The sequence below is a fragment of the Ostrea edulis genome, chromosome 3 (genome assembly GCF_947568905.1).
Source record: "Ostrea edulis chromosome 3, xbOstEdul1.1, whole genome shotgun sequence".
In the NCBI taxonomy this organism is placed as follows: domain Eukaryota; kingdom Metazoa; phylum Mollusca; class Bivalvia; order Ostreida; family Ostreidae; genus Ostrea; species Ostrea edulis.
The window spans coordinates 36,313,130-36,337,047 of record NC_079166.1 but is presented as its reverse complement, the minus strand read 5'-3'; the positions used below and the strand labels follow the sequence as shown (position 1 = coordinate 36,337,047).

The window sequence follows — 23,918 nt, the reverse complement described above, 5'->3', positions numbered from 1 at the left end:
GGGTTGACTTGTTAGAGGCCTTCGGGCTTGGTGAATATTGTACTATTGTCTAAACCAACGTATTGACCTCAAAAACAGCAATAATTGTATAGTATTACCTTCAGTCTCAACTGATGTCTAGGGCAAATTGTTATTTATTCATTGTTATATATATATATATATATATATATATATATATATATAAGGGGAGAACATTTTTTATATAAAAAATAAAATAAGTTGTATCAGATGGGATTCGGACCGGGTTCCGAGAGAAGGTCGCGTGTGATGGACAATATGCATTAACCTCTGCGCCATTGAGACTCTGCAACTACGTAGATATTTTTGGTATTCTGTGTGTCTGATTATTATTGTAAAATTAATTATAATTGACTTTGAAGAGTATTATATTCTATTAATTTTGGGTAAAAGTATCTCTTGTTGAGTTAAAATAATTTCGTGTAATATTTTTCACACTTATGAAGACGGTCAGTGATTGGTCAGTGTGTGTAATAATAGAACCTGCTATTGGCGGTATTTTTGCACGAGATACAGAACAACAAAGACGTGTCTGATGTTGTGTAAGTTCTTGTTGATATATTTGTCATTTTCAAGTACACAATAATTTGTCAGTGAATATTTTGAGTGCATAGATTCACTATATCGTGTGTAAGGTATTGTAGGAGATTCTTTGCTAAACAATGCTGTTAGGAAGCAGAATTCAATATTTAGCATTTGCTTTAATCAGACATATAGAATTGAGAACTAGTTTGTAGCTTAATGTTTTCTATTTATACTTAATGGGAGAATATAATTGAGTTTTACATACATGTACTTCGGTGACACAACGGTGTTTGAGTTATGTGTGTTTCAGTATATTTACAGTGTTTATTTTATTAATAGGTCTAAATGTAGGTGATCAGTGTATTACGTTGACCTTGACCTGTCGTGGTGGCCATTTTTTGGGCCGGATATTGCGTGCCTTGTTTAGCTATTCCAGTTACCGCCATTTTATGCCAAAAATAGCCACAACCGGAAGGCACCAAGTATCCATATTTCATGCTATTAAGTGTATAGAAAAGCCGAGGCAGCTTAGAATTACATGTAAGTAAAGATTATTCGTTCATGTCATTGTTACATGCCTTCTCTTTTCGTTACAATAATACATTGCTTACATAAGATCATTTAGAAAATTTCCATCGGATTATTTAAAAGCATTAATTAAGAGGAATGTTGATTTGAAAGATGTAAGGCACGGTGTACATTTTCGATTTTATTTTGTGGTACGTTCACAGAAGGTCAAATTTAGTTGTTTATAAAGACAGACAATATGTTTTTGTCATTTATAGTTATCATAAAAAGAATTTTGAAAATGTCACTTTTGGTCACGATTTTTTTAAACGAGATAACTTTTGTGTTCATGCTTTCTTCCCATGAATATATTATCTGCCCTTGGTATAGTCTGTTTCGCATAACCCTATAGACCTATATATACATGTACATGCTCTACGTACAATAAAGTTCTTAAACAATTTCAAAATGATTTTTTATAGTTGATATAGTGAAAATATTAAATTGTATATTTTCTCAGACTCTCTCTCTATATATATTGCTGTTTATATTGGTCATGAATGATTTTTATTGTTAGATATATAACTTTGCTTAAATATTGGGATATGTTTGAAAGAGTTAAAGACTTCAGTTTCTATATTTATTATATTTATTGCTTACATGCATATTCATTTTATAAATGAATACATGTAAATTGTGAAAAAGAGTAAAACACAAGTGATATTACTGCATATCAAAATGATTTTATAAATTCATATTCTCTTTTTTCAGACAGATCAAAATCATCATATCTCCAGTTTGAGTTAGTGTGAAGAGAATTTCATCTGAAAGGTAAATATGAATTTTTATACTTGATCTTGTTCTGTTCATCAATTGTTGGATATCTATTTATACACAGTAAAGAGGGCATTATCTGTCAAATCATGTAACAACTTTTCTTATGCAGAGTGTGATGGAGAGATATGTATATCTTAAGTCTCCCCATTTCCCTAACAAGTTTATTATCAACATCCCCACTTATTATGACATTAATCCACAGCAGTTTAAAATGAGCACCAATGCTAAAGATGCCATCATGCAAAGATTCATCACTAATGAATTCATAATTGTGACACCAAGTGCTAATGTTTGCACGGAACTATGTGGCTGTGGCGGCGAAAACTTCAGTGAAACAGAATGTCAATGTGAATTGTGCATTGTTCATGCAAGCCATGCAGGCAGTTGTGGTTCTCTGCCTATGACAAATCCTTCTGATATAGACAGTGACAGAACCGAAACAATGTCAGATGTCAGTTCAAGCTGTACATTGTCATTGGATTCTGAAACCACTAACAATTCAGATGATTCATTTTCATCATCAAAGTCAGTCAGCATTTTGAAAAGAAAGTGAATTTATCTTACTTGCAATAAAAAATAATTATGATTGAAATCTGCAATATTTTGTTATTGTTTTCTTTATTCTAGCTTACCTTAGCTGAAAGCTTTTCTGATCACCATATGTCTGTCTGTTTTAATCACTTCACATTTTTATTATCTTCTCTAGAACTTCTGATCCATTTTCAATCAAAGTTTGCACAGATGATCCTTGGTAAAGGGGATTTAAGTTTGTTCGAATGAAAATCCTTTCAGAGGGGAAATAATAAAGAAAAGGTTACAATTGGAATGGGTAATTTTAAAATCTTATCATAGACCAATATGTCAAAAAAGCTGAAACTTGTATCAAAGCTTCCTGACATAGTGCAGATTCTTTTTTGTACAAATTGTAATGTATGGGATTGGATGGGTCCACATTCGGGGATGCAAGTTTAATATGGGAATATATATATATAGATATTCATCTCAGTAACAAAAGGCATAAAATTAGGCAATTAGAATTAATTGATACATTAACCCCCCCCCCCCCTCAAAAAAGGGCTCGTCTCCATTTTTTTATTTTTGTAAAAATTACGATTTCATACAAACTTGCTTCCCAGTGACATGAGTGAATGATTAAAGTCACACAATATTACTTTTTTATCTTCTACCAAGGATTCTTAGAATGTTAACTTTATTAACACTTTTTGTGATGCCATTTGTCATTAATTTTTTTTATCAGGAAATAAAAATTGAAACATAAAATCCTCCCACCAGCCCCATAATTTTTTGTGCCCCCGGATGATAATCTACTAATTAAGTTGAATTGGCCTTACAAGCATTATTTAGGTATTCAAATTCAAGTTTGTTCAATTTAGGACAATAGCTGGTGAGACCACATTAGGAGATTGCCAAATTTTTATACATCTATTAGAATGTACACTTTGTTGGTTTCACTTCATCTGTCTGTCTGCCTGTAATATAGTTTCTTTGAGTTTTATGTCCTCTTTTTCAAAAGAGGGGTTATATTGTTTTGCACCTGTTAGTCTGTAAACCAAGTCTTGTCCACTGAATATTTGAGTGTGTGACATGGTGTTATGACATCAGGCTAGTAGTATTTCCTTAACACTTTGCAGCCTTGGTACAGTGGTAGCCCCTGGTGAGTAAGTAAATGAAGTGAAAAGTTCGCTGTGATTGTTGAGTAAGGTGATTTGTATTTTCAAAAAATTGTATTCTTTTGCAGGATTCATTAAAAAAGAAAAGATTATTCCATATAACGTAAATACAAGTACTTTTTGTATGTTTGGTGTCAATGATATCCGTAACTGTCAATCTTTTTTGTCTTGTCTCTATATGTGTATTAGTATATATATGTATACATGTGTTTGCACCTTTTTGTTTTGTGTATTTGTCTTCATTTTCATCTCACACAGCGTATATGGTAAAGTTTTAAGATTGGCACTTAGTTCAATTCGTCACCATTTTCATTATGGCATTGACATATAGTCATATTGTTGACATTTACAACACACACAAAGATAGTTCGAATTACATGCAAAAACTTCAGAGAGAGATTTGTCATGCCCTTCATGTAAATCCTGCACAAATAAGCAGAGTTAGTTTGGTATGGAAAGTGAAAAAAATTGTGAAAGAAATGACAAGGCTTAATAGATATACCAACAAGGACAAATATCACCAATATGGAGAAAAAATATTTATTCTGCCAAGTTCCAAAAGAGCAACAACAAGTGATACCACCTTGAGGACCTCCCCAGCAGATGTGACATCCCCAGCAAATGCGACTGCACATACTTCCCAGCCTGTAACCTCCGAAAATGTGTCTTCCCTTATCAAGACAGTCAGTGATTTAACAATTAAGATGCAGCATTTAAAAAGAGAGAACTTGGTTTTAAAGGACAAATTAAAAAGCATCAATACACGAAATTCAAACAGAAATTTGAAAAGAAAGAAAGAAAAAATTGATCTTATGCAACAGGAGTTGAATGTTTTAAAACAGAGAGAATTTGAAAGAAAAAAAGTTAAAAATGATAAGGGTGTACAGTGCAATATTTTTAAAAAACATGTTGAAAATTTAAAAAATGAAATTGATGTTTTAATGTCTGAAAAAGAGACTTATGAAAGTGAGGATTTTATACATGTTAATAAATTTGTAGATTTTAGAGATGACTCCAAAGGAAAACCATATAATTTTAAATTAAGAAATTTGTATTATATTTTTAGAAGTAGAAATATTGGTATTGTACATATTGGACCAATTGTTGAATCAGTGTTAGATTTATTTGATATTCATGTAAAGAATTTACCAAGCAAAAGCACTGTGGCTGTTTTAACGAGTGAAATGGGGGTTTTATCTAGAATACATGTTAACGAAGAAATTAAGAAATCGAACAAAATTACAATGCATAGAGATGCAACTACGAAAAAAGGTAAACATTATTATGGTGTACAAATTAACACAGGAGATAAATTATTAACTACAGGTATAAGACAAGTGTGTGATGGGAAAGGAGAGACATATGTAAATACCACAAAAGAAATTTTATCTGATATTAGTTCTAAAGATTGTGATACTCATATGATTTTAGATTCTATTTCTTGTTTTATGACTGATAGAAGTGCCACAGAACAGAAAGTTAATGATATTTTTAGTCAGCAAATTTCACATGATGTCCATTCTTTTAAATGTGCCATTCATCCTTTATTACAATTTTCTGATGTTTGTTTTCAAGAAGTTTTTAACATTGAAAAAGAATTAAATGTGAAATTTGAAAGTTACTCAAGCTGTGCCAAAGAACCTTTTACTATGTTTCTATTAAGATGTGTTTCAAAGTTTTTTTTACAAAGATGGAACTGGTGATCCAAATATATCTCAGGTTTATTTTAAAGAAAAAGGTGTAGAAAAGATTCCTATCATGAATATTAGAGGGAACAGGTTCAATGTCTCTTTTTACAATGCTGCAGGCACATTTTTTTTGCACAAACTTTTGTTGCAGTATTTTCATTCTTTAAAGACTTCTTATAGTTTTATTCAGAATTGTATTGTTTTATCATTGCAAAACAAAATTATTTTGTCACTTTTAAAAGCTTTGGGAATTTTATGTAAACTTATTACACAACCATATTTAGTAAAAGCAACAGAAGTGAAAAATATTTTGGACATGGGTTTGATTTACCAAAGAATTTCAACTATTTTAGATATGTTTTCAGAAAATCCAATTTTAGCATTGAAAAATGAAGTGAAGTTCTTTTATGGGCCTGAATTGTATGATGGAGTTTCAGAATTTTTATTTCAAACATCAATTTATGATGACCTCACTTGTGTATTTTTAAAGAAATTATGTATTGTTTTTAATGCGAAAGTCAAAAAGATTTTTAATGAATTTCTTGTTGGAGGAAAGTATTTTAATGTTAATTCAGATAGTTTAGAAGAATGTTCATCCTGTACAACTAATAATATATGTCTTGAAAGACTCATGGGTAAACTTGATTTTAAATTAAATTCAGCTCCAGTTTCAACTTTAAATACAATTGAAAGCACAATAACATTTAGTGATAACAAGACTCAGAAATGGATTGAAGAGAAGGAACAACATGAACAGAAAATGATTATTGAAAATGCTAGAAAGGAAAATTTACATTTCATGAAGATAGAAAAAGAGAGAAAAGACCATTTATATGAACAACAGGTACAAATATTGAAAGGAAAAGAAGAGGAAACACAGAAAAAAAAGGAAAAAAGGGTGGAGGAATTAGATGGTGCTATAAGTGACATAGAAAAACATGGAATGTGGGAAGATGTACAATATATGGAAGAACACTTGAGTAAATTAAAGACAAAAAGGGATCAAATGACAGCAATCAAAAGACAGATTAATATATACAAGAAAATATACAAAGTTGACAAGAAAAACAAGCACCTTCTGCAGTTCTCATCTAAAGGACAAATATATAGCATTGCGCAGCTGAAAGAAAATTTGAAAATGCTTTGGACTTTGAGAAGAAGTATTAACAACTACTCGGTTAAGGAATTGGTAAATAAGGAAATCATTCATACTTGGACAGATGAGAATGGGGAAAACAAAGACTGGGAAGGAAAGATTTTGACACATAACAATGGCGTGTTTAAAGTAATTTCATCATTCCAAAATATCAATGTTCAAACTTGAATTAAGGAGGTACTCTACAGCATCATAATGGTTGACTTCTTTCAAAATGTGGATAAAAAAAATCAATATTACCAATATTTGTCTATTCCTTTTTTTATTTAAATGCCTAGCCTAGTTGCTCAGTAAGTTAGCATATTTGTACTGACTGCTGAACTGTAGGTTCTTTTCATCTGCATCAAATTTTTCTGGTGTAGCATCCCTCCTTAATATCAGAATTACAAACTGTAACTCTTACAAAATACACTCTGAAGGAATGTGTACACATATAATATACAATTCCTGGTTTTATAACAAAGTTATGGAAAGGGATATGTAGCATACAGGTTGATTGAATACTTGTGTATTCAGAGCTGAAGTATTTGAATCAAGTCTATAACATGAATGATTAATTACATACCAGTAGGTTTTACATATGTAATATATTTCTTGCTCATATATGTGCATATATGAATTGATTCTAAAAATTATGAACTCTACATCTTGTACATATGCATATACATGTGTAAGATAGATTCATAATGAACTGAATAGGATGTTACATATCTCTATGAATGTGTTTATGGATAAGGTACTAGGGTACAATGTAAACAAGATCCCTTTACCCTCTATAATATCCACACACAGATCATGCACACTTTATGTATTAACATTCTCAGCTCTGCTCATTTTAACAATGTTGACAAATGTATCAGTTTTGGAATTCAATGGTATAATAGTGTACTAAAAGAAATATTAAGAAATCTTGTAACCCCCCCCCCCCCCCCCAACTACTAATATTATTTATGTATATGTTTTTTGTTGTTTATATGTTCAAAATTTTAATGTAAAATTTAAAGTGTTGTGAAATTCTGCATTTTAACTTATCTTTCGATATTTCATTTTTTATTATAAATGTAAATTATTGAAATGACTATACATATTACTTAGTAATTGTGCTAAACATGGATATATATACTTATTCAGGTTAAAAATCAATGTATGATGCATGGTGATATAAATAGCTTACAAGAGCAATGAAATATTTATATATGTATCCATATCCAGATGTAGTATGATCGTGAAATATGCAATTACTAAGACTAGAAGTTTGAAATAAATAAACATATAATCTTTGCATTGATTTACACTTAAGGATACTGTAATAAGAAAAGGTTCTTCATTTTTTGTGCTTTTGTTGTAGGTTCTATATTGGAATGATAAAGAAAAAAGAAAAAGCAGTGTCTATGAGCTGACAGAAAGAGAAATAAACACAGACATAGAACAGGGAAATTTGTTTATCAAAGGTATAGCTATGAAAACAACCATCATATATAATTGCTATATTTCTTGTAGGCCTATATATATACTCCATCTGATCATCAATATATATATATATATATATATATATATATATATATATATATATATATATATATATGTTTTCATTTTGAAAATTTGTAGATACAACAAAATTGGACCATTGTTACACAGCATTTTGAAAAAGACTATAGAAACAAAGTGTAAGAGTTATTTTTCATTACTTAATTTTGAAAAAGGAAAAAGATATTTTAGTTATTCCCCTTTGGTTCCAAGAATTTTTAGTACTTGCAGTAATTTCATCTCATTTATATGTCTATTATTTTTAAATTAATAAATATAGATTTATTTTTAATTTAGTTCTACAGTAAGACATTTTCTGGTACAATGTTAAAGGTGATTATTCTTTTCTTAAATTTTAGGTGGAATAGCTACCTTGTTTAGGTTTGTGAACTTTGCGTATTTGCAACCTTTTTCTAATTTGGAATTGCTATTTGTTCATGTTGCTAATTATGCATGTTTATAATACATGTACTACATATGAATCCTTGCATAGGAAATATGTTTGTATATATGATTGAGGTCAAGCAAATCTTGTACATTGGTTAAGTCACTAGAACAAATTATAATGTGTTTTTATTTATTTATATTTATAGGAGCACTGTCATTGATTCATTCATTGATTGATCACATTACACTACAACTGTGAATAAAAGGTGAAAAGAACTTGTGTGTTACATATACATATATATATATATATATATATATATATATATGGGTGGGTGGACGGGTGGGCGGGCGTGTGTGTGTGTGTGTGTGTGTGTGTGTGTTCGCGCACTATGCCGGGACTTACGACACGTATAAGGTTACACACGAGCAACGTATGACATTTTCAGAACCTACGACACAAAAGTGTGTCGTAGGTTTGCAGACCCCTTGAAATCGGAATTTTTCATCGTGTTTTACCCAGAAAATACAAAATTTTGTATAGTGTGAGTTTCCGGTTTACACATGATTTTTGTGACACACAAAACCGAGCCATAATGGAGTAGTTACACACTTTCCTTCCTTGCCATATTCGCGCATGCACAAAAAAAAATTTCCTACGGAAACAAGGTCGAGTGGATGACAATACAAATGTAAGTGTTTTTGTTTATTTAATTGAATATAAGTAGTCAATTAATGATTTAAAATTGATATTTTGTTCCCGTCCGTTTAGTTTGAATACATTGGGGTATGTGATGTATCGTTATTCTGCAGTAATGATGAGAAAACGTAAGTTGACCTTTGACACGACTAAGATACAATTAGATGCGTGTAAGCTTAAATAGTTCAATGGTTTTCATTTTCTGTATGTTTTTGTGTTTGTTTTATATCATCATGATTATCTTCAGTATTTTGGTTTATCATTGATTTGACAAAATGTTTTACAGAATCAAGGAATAGTTAGAATTTCCTCTTCAATACAATATCTTTGTACACGTTTTTTTTTTTAGACATATGAACATCGTTAAAAGCAACAATTCTCTAAATATTAAATGAGAATTGAATTATTATACACAGTATATTTGTCATTCTTTGATGAATATGCGTATCTTAATGTAGAACATTGATATATAACAAACTGACGAACAACTGGAATTTCCTCTTTAGAATATTCTATTTTAGCTTGGCAAAATATTTTCAGTATTTTCAAAGATATAAACCCCGTTTCATAGCGACAATATCAAAGAAAATTAAACAAGTACATAGCTCCAAAAAATTGGGTCTTTATTACCACTATTTTTGGATATTATTAACTGGTAACCGGTGAATAGCTCCAGCCTCTTTCCCCTTAATAAGGAAGGTGTGGTCAAGCGCGGTTAAACAAGTTCTTGGGAAAATATTGTTTACCTTATTTTAAGAAATTGTTTAGATTTCATTTTATTCCAACATCAACCAGTTGCAAAGATTTTGGGTGAATTTATCTGATGGTTGACTTTACGCCATGGCTATAAACAACTTTATATAATATGTTGATTTATAGGCGTTGAAAGAAATTTCCAAATAAAGGGTGTTGAAATCAAATGGGACAAGGACATTTAAAGTATGTGCGGTCCAAGTGTCTCTCATCAATATGAATAGAATGAAAAATAAAGTAATTTGTCCCAAAATGAAGCCCCCCCCCCTTTCTTCTCTCCAACCCCATCCCCATTTGTGCATGCAGCTAGATCCAGTGTTTTCATACCAGACCAAATTCATGTTAAATTATCAATGTTTGTCCTGTTAAGAAGATATACTTTTTAAGTAAATGGAAACTCCAATTTAGTTCACTGAATTTATGAAAAGGCAAGATTTCTCTCTCTCTCTCTCTCTCTCTCTCAGAGTGTTGCCAAATCGGTGTAACTTAAATTTAAAAATAAAGGGGTTTCGGTCAAGGGCCATCGCTATTTTTAGAGCGACCCTGAGCACTAGCGACAGCGATCACCGCTACACCGGCACCAGAACATGTGTACAGACTGTTCAATCCAGTGGGGAAGATCCCCATGGCTTTTTGTAAATTTCATATAAAGTTGCAGAAATGACATTTTTTTTTTATCTTTGTTTATTTTTTTACTTATTCAATTGTAAGAATTCAGATACTATTTATATGTATTTCTAAAAATAAAATAGAAGAAAAAAAATTTAATCCATTACGAGATTTGAACTGGGTGTATGTTATCGTGAGTTTCATAGACATCTGTGCGAGACTTTTCTAACGATTACGTAACAGTGTTTTAATCTTCACACTCTTGTTATTTCACACTCTCAAATAAATGAAGTTATGTAAATCAATTTTGTGTAGCCTTTGTTTCAAAATATTATCTGTATTTTGCACCATTTACAAATGTAAAATAGTATTGTTAAAAATTCAGAAGTTTTTGAATTTGTCAGCACTTGGAGATTATTTTTCTCGTGCCGTAGACCGACTGTAGAAGAAAAAAAGGAGTCAGATTATTTTCTTAGTGCTGTGTGTAAAGTTATGTATTAGTAAGTATAAAATGAGGATATCATTGTTTATAGACATCAGTAAGTGCTGCATATACATGTATTACCATTGTCTGTCTGTCTGTTTACCAGTATTTACAGGTATCTGAATTTTTAATCAGCTGTTAATCAGTAAATAGATACAAATAGAAAAATGGGGGGGGGGGGGGGGGGAATGCATATAGATAGATAGATAGTGTATTTATCATCTATTTTTATAGATAGAGTTTTTCCCTTTTATTTATTTATATATACTTATTGATTAAAATACCTGTGCAGTATAGTGAGTATTGCCCATATCTGTTGTAGGGGTAGTGGTAAAATAGTATGATATACACGTATGTATGATATTTTAATAATATTAACAATGAACCTACATTGTAATATTTTTGCCATAGTGTGTATATGAATTCTAGGTATCAGGACAACTCGCCCCCAAGACAACTCGCCCCCTCATCGGGACAACTCGCCCCTAAGACAACCCGCCCTCAAGATAACTCGCCCCCTCTTCGGGACAACTCGCCCCCTCTCTTGAGATAATTCGCTCCTTCATATCATACATGTTTACAATTATTATTTTTGGTCTAAATCCAAAAGGTGTATTAGCAAAAATTAATGAATTTATTATAGATAGTATATACATCACAGACAATAAGACGTGTTCACATAAACACCGAACTTCGTGTCTTTTTATGCAAGACGAAAGATTTTAGTGGAAATCCAGTGTTTGGGTTCAGTAAATTCATCATCACTTTTATGTACATGTAAAATATATAATTTCAGCGGAAACACGTTAGCGTTTGGTATAGGGAGAGTATTAGCTTGGTCTACAGCTGACGTTGTATAATTATCAATAATCTGCGTCTGTTAAATCTAATTGTTTGATTTCCCCCAAGCTGTTATAAATTTACTTCAAACGTTATGAGTTACTCATCATCAGAGTTCTTTACACTTTGATGAAATCGCCGCGTAAAAAGAATCAGTAAAGTAAAGCTGTTATAAAATTTCTAAAATGGGAATTTTATTATTTTTCAACGGGTATTAGTTGAGAAATGCATTAAAAGATAATTACATGTATCAGAATATTCATGCTTCACCTTTACACTTATGTATACTATATTGATAAAAGAAACACCCACACCCTCAAAATATTCTCAGTATTAGAGACAATTACCTGAAGATCAGTAAATATAATTTTCCTTGCCAATTGATTTATGAAAAATATAACTTTTTCTAAAATGCAATAATTAAATATGTGTATAATTCTATTAGAATTTACCATTTGTGTTAAAGTATGAAAGAAAAAGACGTATCTTTATAGGGTTAAAAGTGTAAATAACACACACAAAATAAAATAAAATGTGATAATATATTTATATATAATATTGGAGGCAGGGTTTGACACTAAGGCACGTCCGACCGACCTAGACTACTAAATGATAGGTCCGGTCGGGTAAAATGTTTATTTACTAGTCCGACTGGTCGTGTTAAAAATATAAACAAAGTTAAGAAACTTTACTTTAAATCATAAGATATTTTATTCATAAACAAAATAACTGTAAAGAGTTTGCGAGCAATTTTGAACCGCATGATGACATAATCTCTGTCTTTAGTTCTAATAAGTCGCGGTCGTAAGTGATGTTCTACGACATCTACATATTGTTAATGTGTGTAAAGTTATGTTTTGGTTAAATAGAATTATTGAATTCATTTTCATTAAAAAAAACCACCAAAACAGTTCATTTGAATTGAATATAAGAAAGTGTTTATTAAACATATGTGCGGGAATGTCTATATAATCAAATATGAAATCTCGTCCTCAATGAAAGCAAAAGATGTCTCAAGAAAAAAAAAAAAAAAAAGGAAAACGTTGGGAAGAAACAAAGCAGGGCTTATGAAATAGAAATTTAAAAAAAAATATAGAGGTCAATTTATTCTAAATAAATTAAAGAATTTCCATGCCGGTAAAAATTTAAAGAAACTGAAAATAGGGTTGAAAGTAAAAGCATCAAATTGAATGACGAGATTAAAGATTTTTTTGAGACAATTAAATGCATTTTAGTTCAAACTTAACGTTTTTCATTTAAATTAAGTACATGTATTTAGATATGGAGACTCTTATAAGATTTTTTTCTGGAACATTGGTCAGGGCTAGTGGATGTAAGGTCAGGTCTAGCAAAAATCATTTTAAGTAGCCCGATTGGTCTAGTGCCCAAAAAGGTTAATGTCAAACCCTGGGGGGCGAGTGACTCAAGAGAAGGGGGCGACTTGTCCTGAGAGAGAGCGAGTTGTCCTAAGAGGGGGCGAGTTGTCTTGAGGGCGAGTTGTCTTGGGGGCGAGTTGTCCAGCATTCGAATTCTATTGGTATCAATTAAAGGTTCATGAATATAGTAGGCCTAGTAAGAATACTATTCTACTTCTATTCAGTAGAAATAGAGCAACACATACAAGAAATATTTAAGCTTACATTTATATATAGTAGTCTGGTACCACTAAATATATTAAGTTGAGTGTTCATAATCTGTTAAAAATTCAGATCATGATGTTTATTTACATGTCAGAGGGCATAAACATGCAGCATACTTTTCATGAAGCACCAACACTCTTCATGAAGTATGCTGGCGTAAAGCGCAGCAGTTCATGCCCTTAAATACTTTCAAAAATTAAACTTATTTCTTAAATATGCATACATGTATTTGTACTTTAACAATCCATGTTTAGGAAATATTTTCATGTTATGTTAATCATATGTGTCACCATGCAATGTTAGATTGAAAAATAGAATAAATACATGTGTATATGCAAGCTAATGTTTCACTAGATTCTTTGCATTTGATTTTAATGTCAAGTTTCTTTTTCATAGTTGACGCAACAGATTATGAGATACAGATGAAACATGCAGGGAACCATGTAAATGATTCTGAAAGTGGCTACCCAGGTGCTGTATAAGGAAGCTTGTAATAGGAGTGGAAAACCACCCAAAAACTATGCGTCTCAAAATGCCAGTAGAGACATAGAAAGAAGAGAGGAACTAGCTGGGATATCATTATGAAGAACCTAACCTCCTTGGAGTCAAGTATGTGACAAATTATTCATATAAATCATCCATGGTTTATTGTTTTGAAATGTCACCATGAGATCGAAATTAACCTTTTAACCACAAGAAATTTTAGGTACTGTATTCTTTTCCTACTAGGCTCCAATTCGAAATTTAACCAGCATTTTTCAATCGATTGCTTTTTTTCAGGAATTTAATAAACTAAGCACCCCTTTTATCAAAATAAATGAGAAGAAAGTGCAATATCAAAAACAAGATTGGAATTTCTTTCCTTAAACATTTTTAAATGAATTATCAGGCAACATATCATTGGTGGGGGTCATAGGGAACATCTATGCAGCATGTACTCACTATCCAGAGGTCCTCCACCTACAATTTACAGCATTATGTGGCTTGAACCTTAAGACTGTTAGTGTGTATTTAATTCTCTCTCTCTCTCTCTCTCTCTCTCTCTCTCTCTCTCTCTCTCTCTATATATATATATATATATTTATATAATCCAAATAGAAAGAGTTGATATCACACAGTCAAAATAATTAAATAAAAAAGCAGGAAAATATGCAGTTCCAAAATATATTCAAATCGCTAGCGCTTTCTGGATTTTAACATCCATCCTCAGGTGAATACAAATATTGAATACAAAGTTGTTTATCTTATATTGTTGTATATGTATATCTAAAACATTTGGAGATTTCATCACAGTGGCTCATCACAAATTAACCCTCTCTCTTCTATATTTACACAAGGGGGGAGGGGGTGGGGGGGATCTGGTATCCCAATAATCACTCCTTCAAATTTCTATTATGTCTCCTTTATTTTACTGACATAAGATTTTACGACCCCTCTCAATCGATCAGAGAAAGACCATATTTTGTAAAAATACTTAGAATATCTGTTCGCACCAACAATATATTTGAAGGAACAATGCATTTTCTATCGTTTTTAAAACCACAGGAACTTTTCATCAATCACTCAAAATGGAAGACAGACTTGCATTGGTCAGTTCAAGTTGCTCTTCAGTTAGGATGTGTGAGAGTAGTTTAAGCAAACATCCCCCCATTTAAGAAATTATGTCATTGTGCTTCTGCACAACTAATCATATCTTACGTTCTAAGTTTTTGTAGTAATTGTACCTGGAATATGTCAATATAATTCCATTTTTCTCATTCATAAGAGATTTACCAGTTATATAAATATTACGTATGCAACTAATCAGAATGAAATGCTTGACATGTGCATGTGTAAGCATTATAATTCATATTGTAAATCAACAGCAAAAAATCATTTTAATTTACCCTTTAATAAGAAAGTTGTGGTCATTTCAGTACCAAAAAATGAAAGAAAGCAATGCACGTTATGTTCATATGTCAATCTGTAATTCCGTTGATGTCATCCAACAGGTATTTGTATCATGTACATATGATTAGCATAATTAGTTTGAATTTCATGTTTGCATCATATACAATTGAAAGCTGTGGATATTTTGAAATTGTCTAATCAAAATTTAGCACAATTGTGCATGCACATGCTGGCTAGTAATTTTAACCATACCAATTTGTAAGTGCCAAGACATACTAAAATCCTCAACTTCAGAAGAATTTAATGAAAAACATAAACATTATGGTCCTTGAAATATAGAAAAAATATAGAACCTTCGAAAGACAGGATATGCATATACTGAGTGTTGGCATTTTTGTATTACACCAATCTATAGATACACATACTATCTACTATGCTGTGATATCAACTCATTCACTTTATTCATAAGAAAGTTACAGACATTCTAGTATTAAATCCAATCAAAATGAAATGCATGCATGTGCAGATTGGTCATTTTGAACATGCAGATCAGTTAATAAATATCTTAAAAATAAAAATCTTAAAAATTACAAGTCTTAATAAATGCCTACAATATGAATATTAAACAATCTCAAAGAACAACAAAAAATTTAGACTGATTCCCAAGTTAGTGTACCAAAATCCAATGCATGCACATTCAGACTAAAAGACTATCGTTCTGCACATCCAAATGATATACATGTACGTACAATCATCTTAAAAAGATTGCATATAAAGGATCTCTTGTATAGTTATTGAGAACAGAGTATACCCTAAGTTATGGGAACATAAATATAAGGAATCACTGTCTAGTTTGTCAGGGTATATGAGGTGATTAACAAATTAACATCAACTGAAAATATGAGAATTCATGCATAACAGCTTCACCGTTTATATAGTTTGCATGCATGTATCATGTTCATGCTTTTATGGGATCTTTGTGAATTATGTCAAGGATTTGGATGATTTGCATATATTATAAAAGTGGCAAGAATGAAAATAACATGTTCTGCCATATTTTTGTTTTCGACAGTTTATTTTATTTTTCAATGCGTTGTTTTACACCAGTTTTATAACGTATGTAATGCAGTGTACACCAGTTTTGGACAAATGAAATTGGCCTTTAGTTTGCTTCATCAATATACAGACTATATTTCAATTGATTATATATTCATTGAACTCCCAATAGTGAGTCTCATGCCAGTATAAGGCAATATACATCTTTCTCACATAATCACTAGTGTGAGACCAACTCAACCCATGTGAGACAGCCATACAAGATTTTTCTGTCTTACACTCAGACATATCTTTGCTTGTGATGTACATATGTATGTCGTATATTTTCTGATTTACATTACACGATAAAGAAAAATATTTTGTATTGTTTTCTTCAAATTTCAATTTGATATATATATGTATAGCTTTTTTATGGACAACCTTGGGTTTTGTACTTTACACTTATATTGTAAACCATTTTCAGGTATGCTGAGATCTTCATACTATGTAATTATTTTTTGCATATATTCAAAGTAGGATTTCAATAATTTTGAATTTTCTCAAAGCTCTTGAATTAAAGTACTGAACTGATAAAATATGAGAAAAATAACACTTTATTATTTGCTCATGTGGGATAGGGAAATTCCACCTCTGGAACAAGATTCGCTGCTTAAGACTCAGCAAAGCCTAGTCCTTGACTGTAAATCTTGTCCCCTCGGTGGAATTTCCCTATCTCCCATTCATACGAATGAAGGATTCCATTTATCACACACATGCAATGCACACACATGTGATATCATGCCAATATACATATGCATTTATCACACATGTAGCAAGTTTCAATGTTAGAACACATCTGATACATGCAGTGAGTTTTATGTCAATATATATTTATCACACACATGCAGTGAGTTTCAGTGCCAGTACGCATTGCACACATGTAATGAGTTTCAGTGCCAGTACGCATTTATCACATGCATGTAGTGAGTTTAAATGCCAGTACACATCACACACATGTAGTGAGTTTCAATGTCAGTACAGATCATACACATGTAGTGAGTTTCAATGCCAGTACAGATTTACCACACACATGTAGTGAGTTTCAATGTCAATACAGATTTATCACACACATGTAGTGAGTTTCAATGTCAATACAGATTTATCACACACATGTAGTGAGTTTCAATGTTAATACAGATTTATCACACACATGTAGTGAGTTTCAATGTCAATACAGATTTATCACACACATATATTGAGTTTCAATGTCAATACAGATTTATCACACACATATATTGAGTTTCAATGTCAATACAGATTTATCACACACATATATTGAGTTTCAATGTTAATACAGATTTATCACACACATGTAGTGAGTTTCAATGTCAATACAGATTTACCACACACATGTAGTGAGTTTCAATGTTAATACAGATTTATCACACACATGTAGTGAGTTTCAATGTCAATACAGATTTATCACACACATGTAGTGAGTTTCAATGCCAGTACAGATTTATCACACATGTAGTGAGTTTCATTGTCAATACAGATTTTTCACACACTTAAACTGTAGTGAGTTTCAATGTCAATACAAAGTGATCAATTCTTTTGAGAAGCCTGTAGTAACCAACCATGTTGATATCCAAGAACTTTTTAACATTGTTATCTCTTTCTAAAATATTCAAAGTTTATATTTGGATTTCAAAAATCTTTTGTCTCTCAATCAACACATTGAAATTTGGTTTAAAGCATGTTGAATTTAATTTCACAATCTTGATATGATTTAATTTTGATGATTTCAAAAATAACATTCCTACTCACCACCCTGCACCTCAGAAATTAAAATGTAACTTAGAAATAATGAATGCATTTAAAAAAAAAAGATTTAAGAACATTCGATATTTAAAATGATTGGACCAGTATTTCCTAATGTGAAATAATGTTAACGTGTACTGTGTTGTGCGGCGTGAAGACAAAATGTTCGGTAATAAAAAAAGGCTATATTTAACGAGGAAAATGTTTTTGAACAGGTATTGACCATATATTACACAGATAAGTTAAATAGTCAACTTAATAATTTTCAAATGATTAGGTCACTAAAGATCATTTTGGAAAGATCAAGGTCACTCAACATGTACCTTATATAGAAAAGTCAACCTTTATTTCAAAAGTTATATATCATTGTGCAAGTCATTTGTTACATGAAGTAGTTCAACTTCATTGGTTAGATGCAGTTTGGGGAAGTAATTACTAATATTCTTGTTATTGGATTTCACTCAAATAGAGACATCAACACTTGCCTGAGTCCCCACATACACAGGGTGGCAGTAACTTGTTTATGTGTTTGGAAAACGCGAGATGTATATTACATATTTAAAGTTCATTTACATTTTGTTAATAGTAACTTACAGCAGTACAAAAATTTTAAAGCTTTATCTCTTCAATGTTGTAGACTATTCAGAGGGAATGCAGATACTGAGACATCCTAGCTCATCTAGGAAGTCGGGAAGAAAAAAGCGAGGTATTTGTATGTCATAATTTGTATTATATTTTGTTATTCCCAAGCAAATGAAGTTTAGGAGGGTATATTAGAATCGCCATGTCTGTCTGTTGGTCGGTCGGTCTGTCGATTTGTCTGTAGGCATAATTTTGGCTGTACTCATTTTATGAGACTAGCTAATGGAATTTTCTTAAAATTTGTACACTCTCTCAAATCATAAAGACATATAAAGATCTGCACCTAGGGTTTTCATAATGATTGGACAAAGTTTACTTAATTTAGATCATTTTGTTGTTTCTTTGAAATTAGAAAAATTTTGAGGCTTGTTTGCTTTAACTTAAGGGTATGTCCTGACCTTAGCAGAGGGTCATTTGGACAAGATTACATATATAAGAAATATGTAATTTTTATGCCCCCTAGATCAAAGATCGGGGGGGGGGGGCATATTGTTTTTGTCCTGTCTGTCATTCTGTCTGAAACTTTAACCTTGCTAATAACCTTTGAACAGTAAAAGCTAGAGCTTTGATATTTCACATGAGTATTCCTTATGACAAGACCTTTCCGTGGGTACTAAACCTTTTGACCTTGATATTTGACCTACTTTTTGAAAAAAAATTGACATTGGTCATAACTTCTAAATGGTAAATATTAGAGCTTTCATATTGTACATGAGCATTTCTTGTGACAAGATTTTTCTACTGGTACCAAGATATTTGTCCTTGTGACCTTGGCCATCTTCAGAATTGGCCATTATCGGGGGCATTTGTGTTTCACAAACACATCTTGTTTGTCCTTGCCATAAATTGCAAGATGAGATAAACAGGAGAATAATATACTAGGTGCAGAGGTTGCTTGTATTCAAAGAATGCAACAACCAGCATCAGATGATAATCATTTGGACAAGGTCAAAGTTTCTGGGTGTGCAATGCAAAATTCTACTCTATAATGTAATTTTATTATGAAATAACTTTAGAAAATTATACAAGATTAAATATTATCAAAGAAATGTCATGACCCTGAACACAAGTCATTCAGACAAGTTTAGGGGCACAGTTTAGGAGTTTCAGATTATGAAGTCTTAGAAATGTTAATATTCTAAGTTAGAGGTGCATGGGGAAGTCATACTTGACACAGAGGCTGCTTATAGCCAAGAAGTATGTCATAAACCTTATGCCCAGGTTATTTGTAGAGGGTCATGGTCACATGACTCAAAAGTCAAATGTTCTTTAGGCTGCATCAATTTAATGCTGGAATTTTGGACAGTCATATTTTTCTGTTACTCTACTCAAAGTTTACTCATGACCAGACTTTTGGACCTATGTCATTTTGGGAAGGTCAGGCTCACTCAGAATATACACCTTATATATAAGGAAAAGTGCCTTATTTCATTAGTTTTTAAACAAGTATGGATCATAAATCGTGCAAATAGGTAATAGGCAAATGGCTTTCAGACAAGGTCACTCAAGGTCATTTTTTAAAGGTCAACATCGCTCAACATATACCTTATATATGATAAAGAAACCTTCATTCCAACAATATATCAACATTTATTGAGCATTGTGTGAATCATTTGTTATTTGAAATAGTTCATTCAGGTGAGATGTATTTTGGGGAGCATACATCAGTTTTATCAATATTCTTATTTTATATTAAATATCTATTGGTAGTTTACTAAAGGTTTAGGATAGAACATTTTTGAAAAAAAATATATTATTGATTTGAAATCATTTACTTTTAGTTATGGTAAATGACAGAGAAAATGAGTTGGACAATCTTTCAAGAAACTGTTGTACAACTGTTACAAGTGATATGTACTGTCCATTCTTTATTACAGCCAATGTTCAGTGCCACACTTGGACCACTGCAGAAAAGGCAGCTTTGTAAAGACAATTTGAGACTTTCATCAAACTAGGAAAAACTCTGGCTCAGGTTGACTGTCTAAAATCCATTTGGAAGGAGAAATCACTGTCCAGTTTAACATGGTGTCGTGGAAAGTTTGCTGTTAAAATATTACTTCCTTGCAGAGATGTTACAAAGAGTTAATCCAATTTTTATGCCCCCTCCATTTGAAAGAGAGGGGACGTATATATTGTTTTACATGACTAATTCGGTCTGTAGAGCAAATCTTGTCTGCTCAATATCTAATGAATTCTTTTGCTTGACTGTTTCCAAACTTGGTACAATGATTGCCCCTAGATAGTGAATGACCCATATTAATTTACAGGTCACAGGGTCAAGGGTCAAACTGGACACAGTAAGATATTGTCTGTTCAATATCTTGAGAACGCTTTCCTGACAGACATCAAACTCGGTATACTGGTTTCTTTTAAGAAGTAGATGGTTTCTTTTAAGAAGTATATGTCCCATAATGTCCCCTATTCATTTTGAAGTCACAAGGACAAAGGTCAAACTGTACATAATAAAGATATTGTCTACACAATATCTTGAGTTTGTGTTTCTTGACAGACATCAAACTTGGTACACTGACACATCATAAGTGTAGATATCTAGTATTCATTTTAAGGTCAATGGTCAAACTACTCTGGACATCAGATTTTGTCCATTCAGTATCTTGAGAACCCTTGTTTGACAAACATCAAACTTGGTAGTCTGATGCCGCCTAAAGAATAGATGGCCCCCATTGGTTTTAAACTCTCAAGGTCAAAGGTCAGGACTCAAATAACTGGTTATTTGAAAATGTCTGCTTAGAACCTTTAGAAATCACATATAATGGTTGCCTCTGACTAATAGATACATTGTAACCCTTAATTTTCACTTTTGCTACAAACATTCTAAATGATCATTTTCAATATTGTAATATGGAGGCATATATGTTTCTTAAATCTTTCTTGTAAATGGTTTTGATTCTAGTTTTATATACAAGATGTATTATCAGCATTTGTCATTCATTGTGCACCATACATTGGTTCATTCAAAATTGATAAATATATAATCAACAGCAGTACACATGAAATAATTCTCCATCTATATCTTGAATTGAACAAAAAGTTTAATGGTATTCCATGGCCTTATATTCATGTGCGATTGAAAGACTGAATGAATATACTAAGATAATGTAACAGTATTTAACTAAAACTAACTGCAGTTTAACAATAATGTACTTATGATGTAATTGATAGTACCACACTCTTACTTGTAACTTGTTTTCATTTATATTCAATAGATATTTCAAGTTTGATAGCTAACTCAAATTTCAAATATGAATGAACATTAAGTGTTTGCTGTTTTAAGACTCAAGAGTAGCTTTATTTACATATGAGGTTTTTTGAGCTAAATTGATCAGCTTTGTATGCTTATGAAATAAATATGTACACCTATATTTTGCAGTTGATTGTACTTTGCTTTAAAGAGGTCTTAAAAGTGGTGTAGTTTTCATTAGGTTTGGACTTGCAAGTGATAAATTGGATTGGGAGTATTTTACTCAGTGTCTTCTCAAATACTAATGAAAAATCAAGACAATTTGATAGAGTCTTATAAATTCAGTATCTCTTGATAGATTGCTGAAAGAGTAGTAAAGAAAAATCCTGAACTCTGAACGATCAGATTCATGATGGATGCAGGGACATACAGTATTTTTAAAAGTCCTGGTACAAGTTCTTCCTGTGACTTGAGAAGTGTCTGTATTCAGATATTTAAACAAAAAAGATCTTCAAAGCACTGTATTACACTGTCATGTAACCAGGAATATTTCCTTTATGGTCACCTTTAAATGGCCTTTGGGGTCGTATTTCGACATAAAGGACATCCAGGATACAGACGCCTTTGAATGCAACATTGGTTATATTACAAGTGTGACTGATAAGGAGCGCCAAATCAACAAAAACTCAAATAAAAAGATCAGTTCAATTATTACCCGTAATAATCAATTGACGTGCGCATCAAATCAATCATTGTTCTCATCAATTGATTAGGTGTTCACATCAATTATTGTGCCCATATATTAAATAATGCGCGCTGCCCATCAATTCAATGTATGAGAGCAATAATGAGTTTGCTGCGCTCATTTATTTAACTGATGACTACAATACTTCAGTTGATGCTCGGCATGTGATTTTGAGCCCCGTATAATTGATTTAATAATCTCTTTAATTCAATTGAAATATCTTAATTATTTACAACGATTTTTGTACAAGAAATTCATGAGCACATCAACTCTTATATAGAGAGAAACACTTCAATTAATATAATGAATTCAAGACAGATCTAATTAGATAGTTGTATCTAGAAGAAGTATTGCATGCATCAATTGAATAAATATCAATTCAATTGAAGAGAGCAATAATTAAATTATTGCACACAGTAATTGAATTGAAGCTCTTTTTAATTAAATTGTGGAGGGCATCAATTCAATTGTTGATATCAGTAATTCATTTGAAGAGAACAACAATTCAACTATAGCCTAATCAAGTCATCAAAGTATTCAATGCTATAAAGAATTCAATCAATGCGCACAATAATTCAGAATTGTAGATTTTAGTAATTATCTGAACATGTTTCATTGAATTGTTGCAAGCATCAAATGAATTGATGATATCTTCAAATAATTAAACTTATCTTGAATTTATCTTCTTAGACTGAAAACCTTTTTCAAATCTTTTTAACATTAATTTCTGTTACAGAAAAGTATATTTTAGTTCAACTGACAAAACACTAGACAGCCTCTCTCTCTCTCTCTCTCTCTCTCTCTCTCTCTCTCTCTCTCTCTCTCTCTCTATTTATATAAATTCCCCAAAAAGTTGTTTTTTGAGAAATGGTTGAAACACTTCGAGTTCCCTTTTAATTCCTTCAATCAATCGCCAGACTAAATGTAGTGACTTTCATGTAATATATCAAGTTTATACACTCTGTAGTGAGTTTCGGGTGTGTGTTCACATGTGACATCGTGTCGTAGGTATCAGGTGAAAATTCAATTTTGTTAAAGACGGATTTTTTATATTTTAAGTATCAGAGCAATATAAACAATTTAATCAATGCGCGCTAGAAATTAGAATAGTAGATATTATTAATTATTTGAAGAGATCTTCAATTGAATTGTTGCGCGCATCAAATGAATTGATATTTTCAAATGCTTAAAGATGTCTTGAATTATTTGAGTTTACGTTGATTT

General features: G+C 31.6%; 2 protein-coding genes and 2 long non-coding RNA genes across 6 annotated transcripts; all 4 read left to right on the top strand.

Moving 5' to 3' along the window:
* Positions 1-282: 282 nt before the first annotated feature.
* Positions 283-2,416, top strand: LOC125677008 (uncharacterized). Its single transcript, XR_007370892.2, has 4 exons — positions 283-560; positions 883-1,083; positions 1,822-1,881; positions 2,090-2,416. It is a non-coding gene; the product is annotated as an uncharacterized LOC125677008 (long non-coding RNA).
* A 1,312-nt stretch (positions 2,417-3,728) lies between these two features.
* Positions 3,729-5,281, top strand: LOC125672427 (uncharacterized). The gene has a single exon (XM_056160568.1). The coding sequence runs from the start codon at positions 3,893-3,895 to the stop codon at positions 5,279-5,281; it is 1,389 nt and encodes a 462-aa protein (XP_056016543.1). The 5' UTR covers positions 3,729-3,892.
* LOC125676980 (uncharacterized) lies at positions 5,268-8,324 on the top strand. Its single transcript, XM_048914875.2, has 4 exons — positions 5,268-6,551; positions 7,771-7,873; positions 8,031-8,089; positions 8,309-8,324. The coding sequence occupies exons 1-3, from the start codon at positions 5,337-5,339 to the stop codon at positions 8,066-8,068; spliced, it is 1,356 nt and encodes a 451-aa protein (XP_048770832.2). The 5' UTR covers positions 5,268-5,336; the 3' UTR covers positions 8,069-8,089; positions 8,309-8,324.
* A 5,245-nt stretch (positions 8,325-13,569) lies between these two features.
* LOC130053402 (uncharacterized) lies at positions 13,570-22,130 on the top strand. Of its 3 annotated transcripts, XR_008801980.1 has the most exons (4): positions 13,570-13,968; positions 16,769-16,791; positions 18,743-18,811; positions 20,625-22,130. It is a non-coding gene; the product is annotated as an uncharacterized LOC130053402 (long non-coding RNA). The 3 variants fall into 3 exon arrangements; XR_008801979.1 differs by lacking the exon at positions 16,769-16,791 and having other exon boundaries at positions 13,579-13,968; XR_008801978.1 differs by lacking the exons at positions 13,570-13,968; positions 16,769-16,791 and having other exon boundaries at positions 17,015-18,811.
* Positions 22,131-23,918: the final 1,788 nt, after the last annotated feature.

Coding starts and splice junctions, on each gene's coding strand:
- LOC125676980 (XM_048914875.2), top strand. CDS start 5,337: ATGAATATTAGAGGGAACAGGTTCAATGTCTCTTTTTACAATGCTGCA. Junction 6,552..7,770: donor ATAACAATGGCGTGTTTAAA/GTAATTTCATCA, acceptor CTTTTGTTGTAG/GTTCTATATTGGAATGATAA. Junction 7,874..8,030: donor GGGAAATTTGTTTATCAAAG/GTATAGCTATGA, acceptor GAAAATTTGTAG/ATACAACAAAATTGGACCAT.
- LOC125672427 (XM_056160568.1), top strand. CDS start 3,893: ATGGCATTGACATATAGTCATATTGTTGACATTTACAACACACACAAA.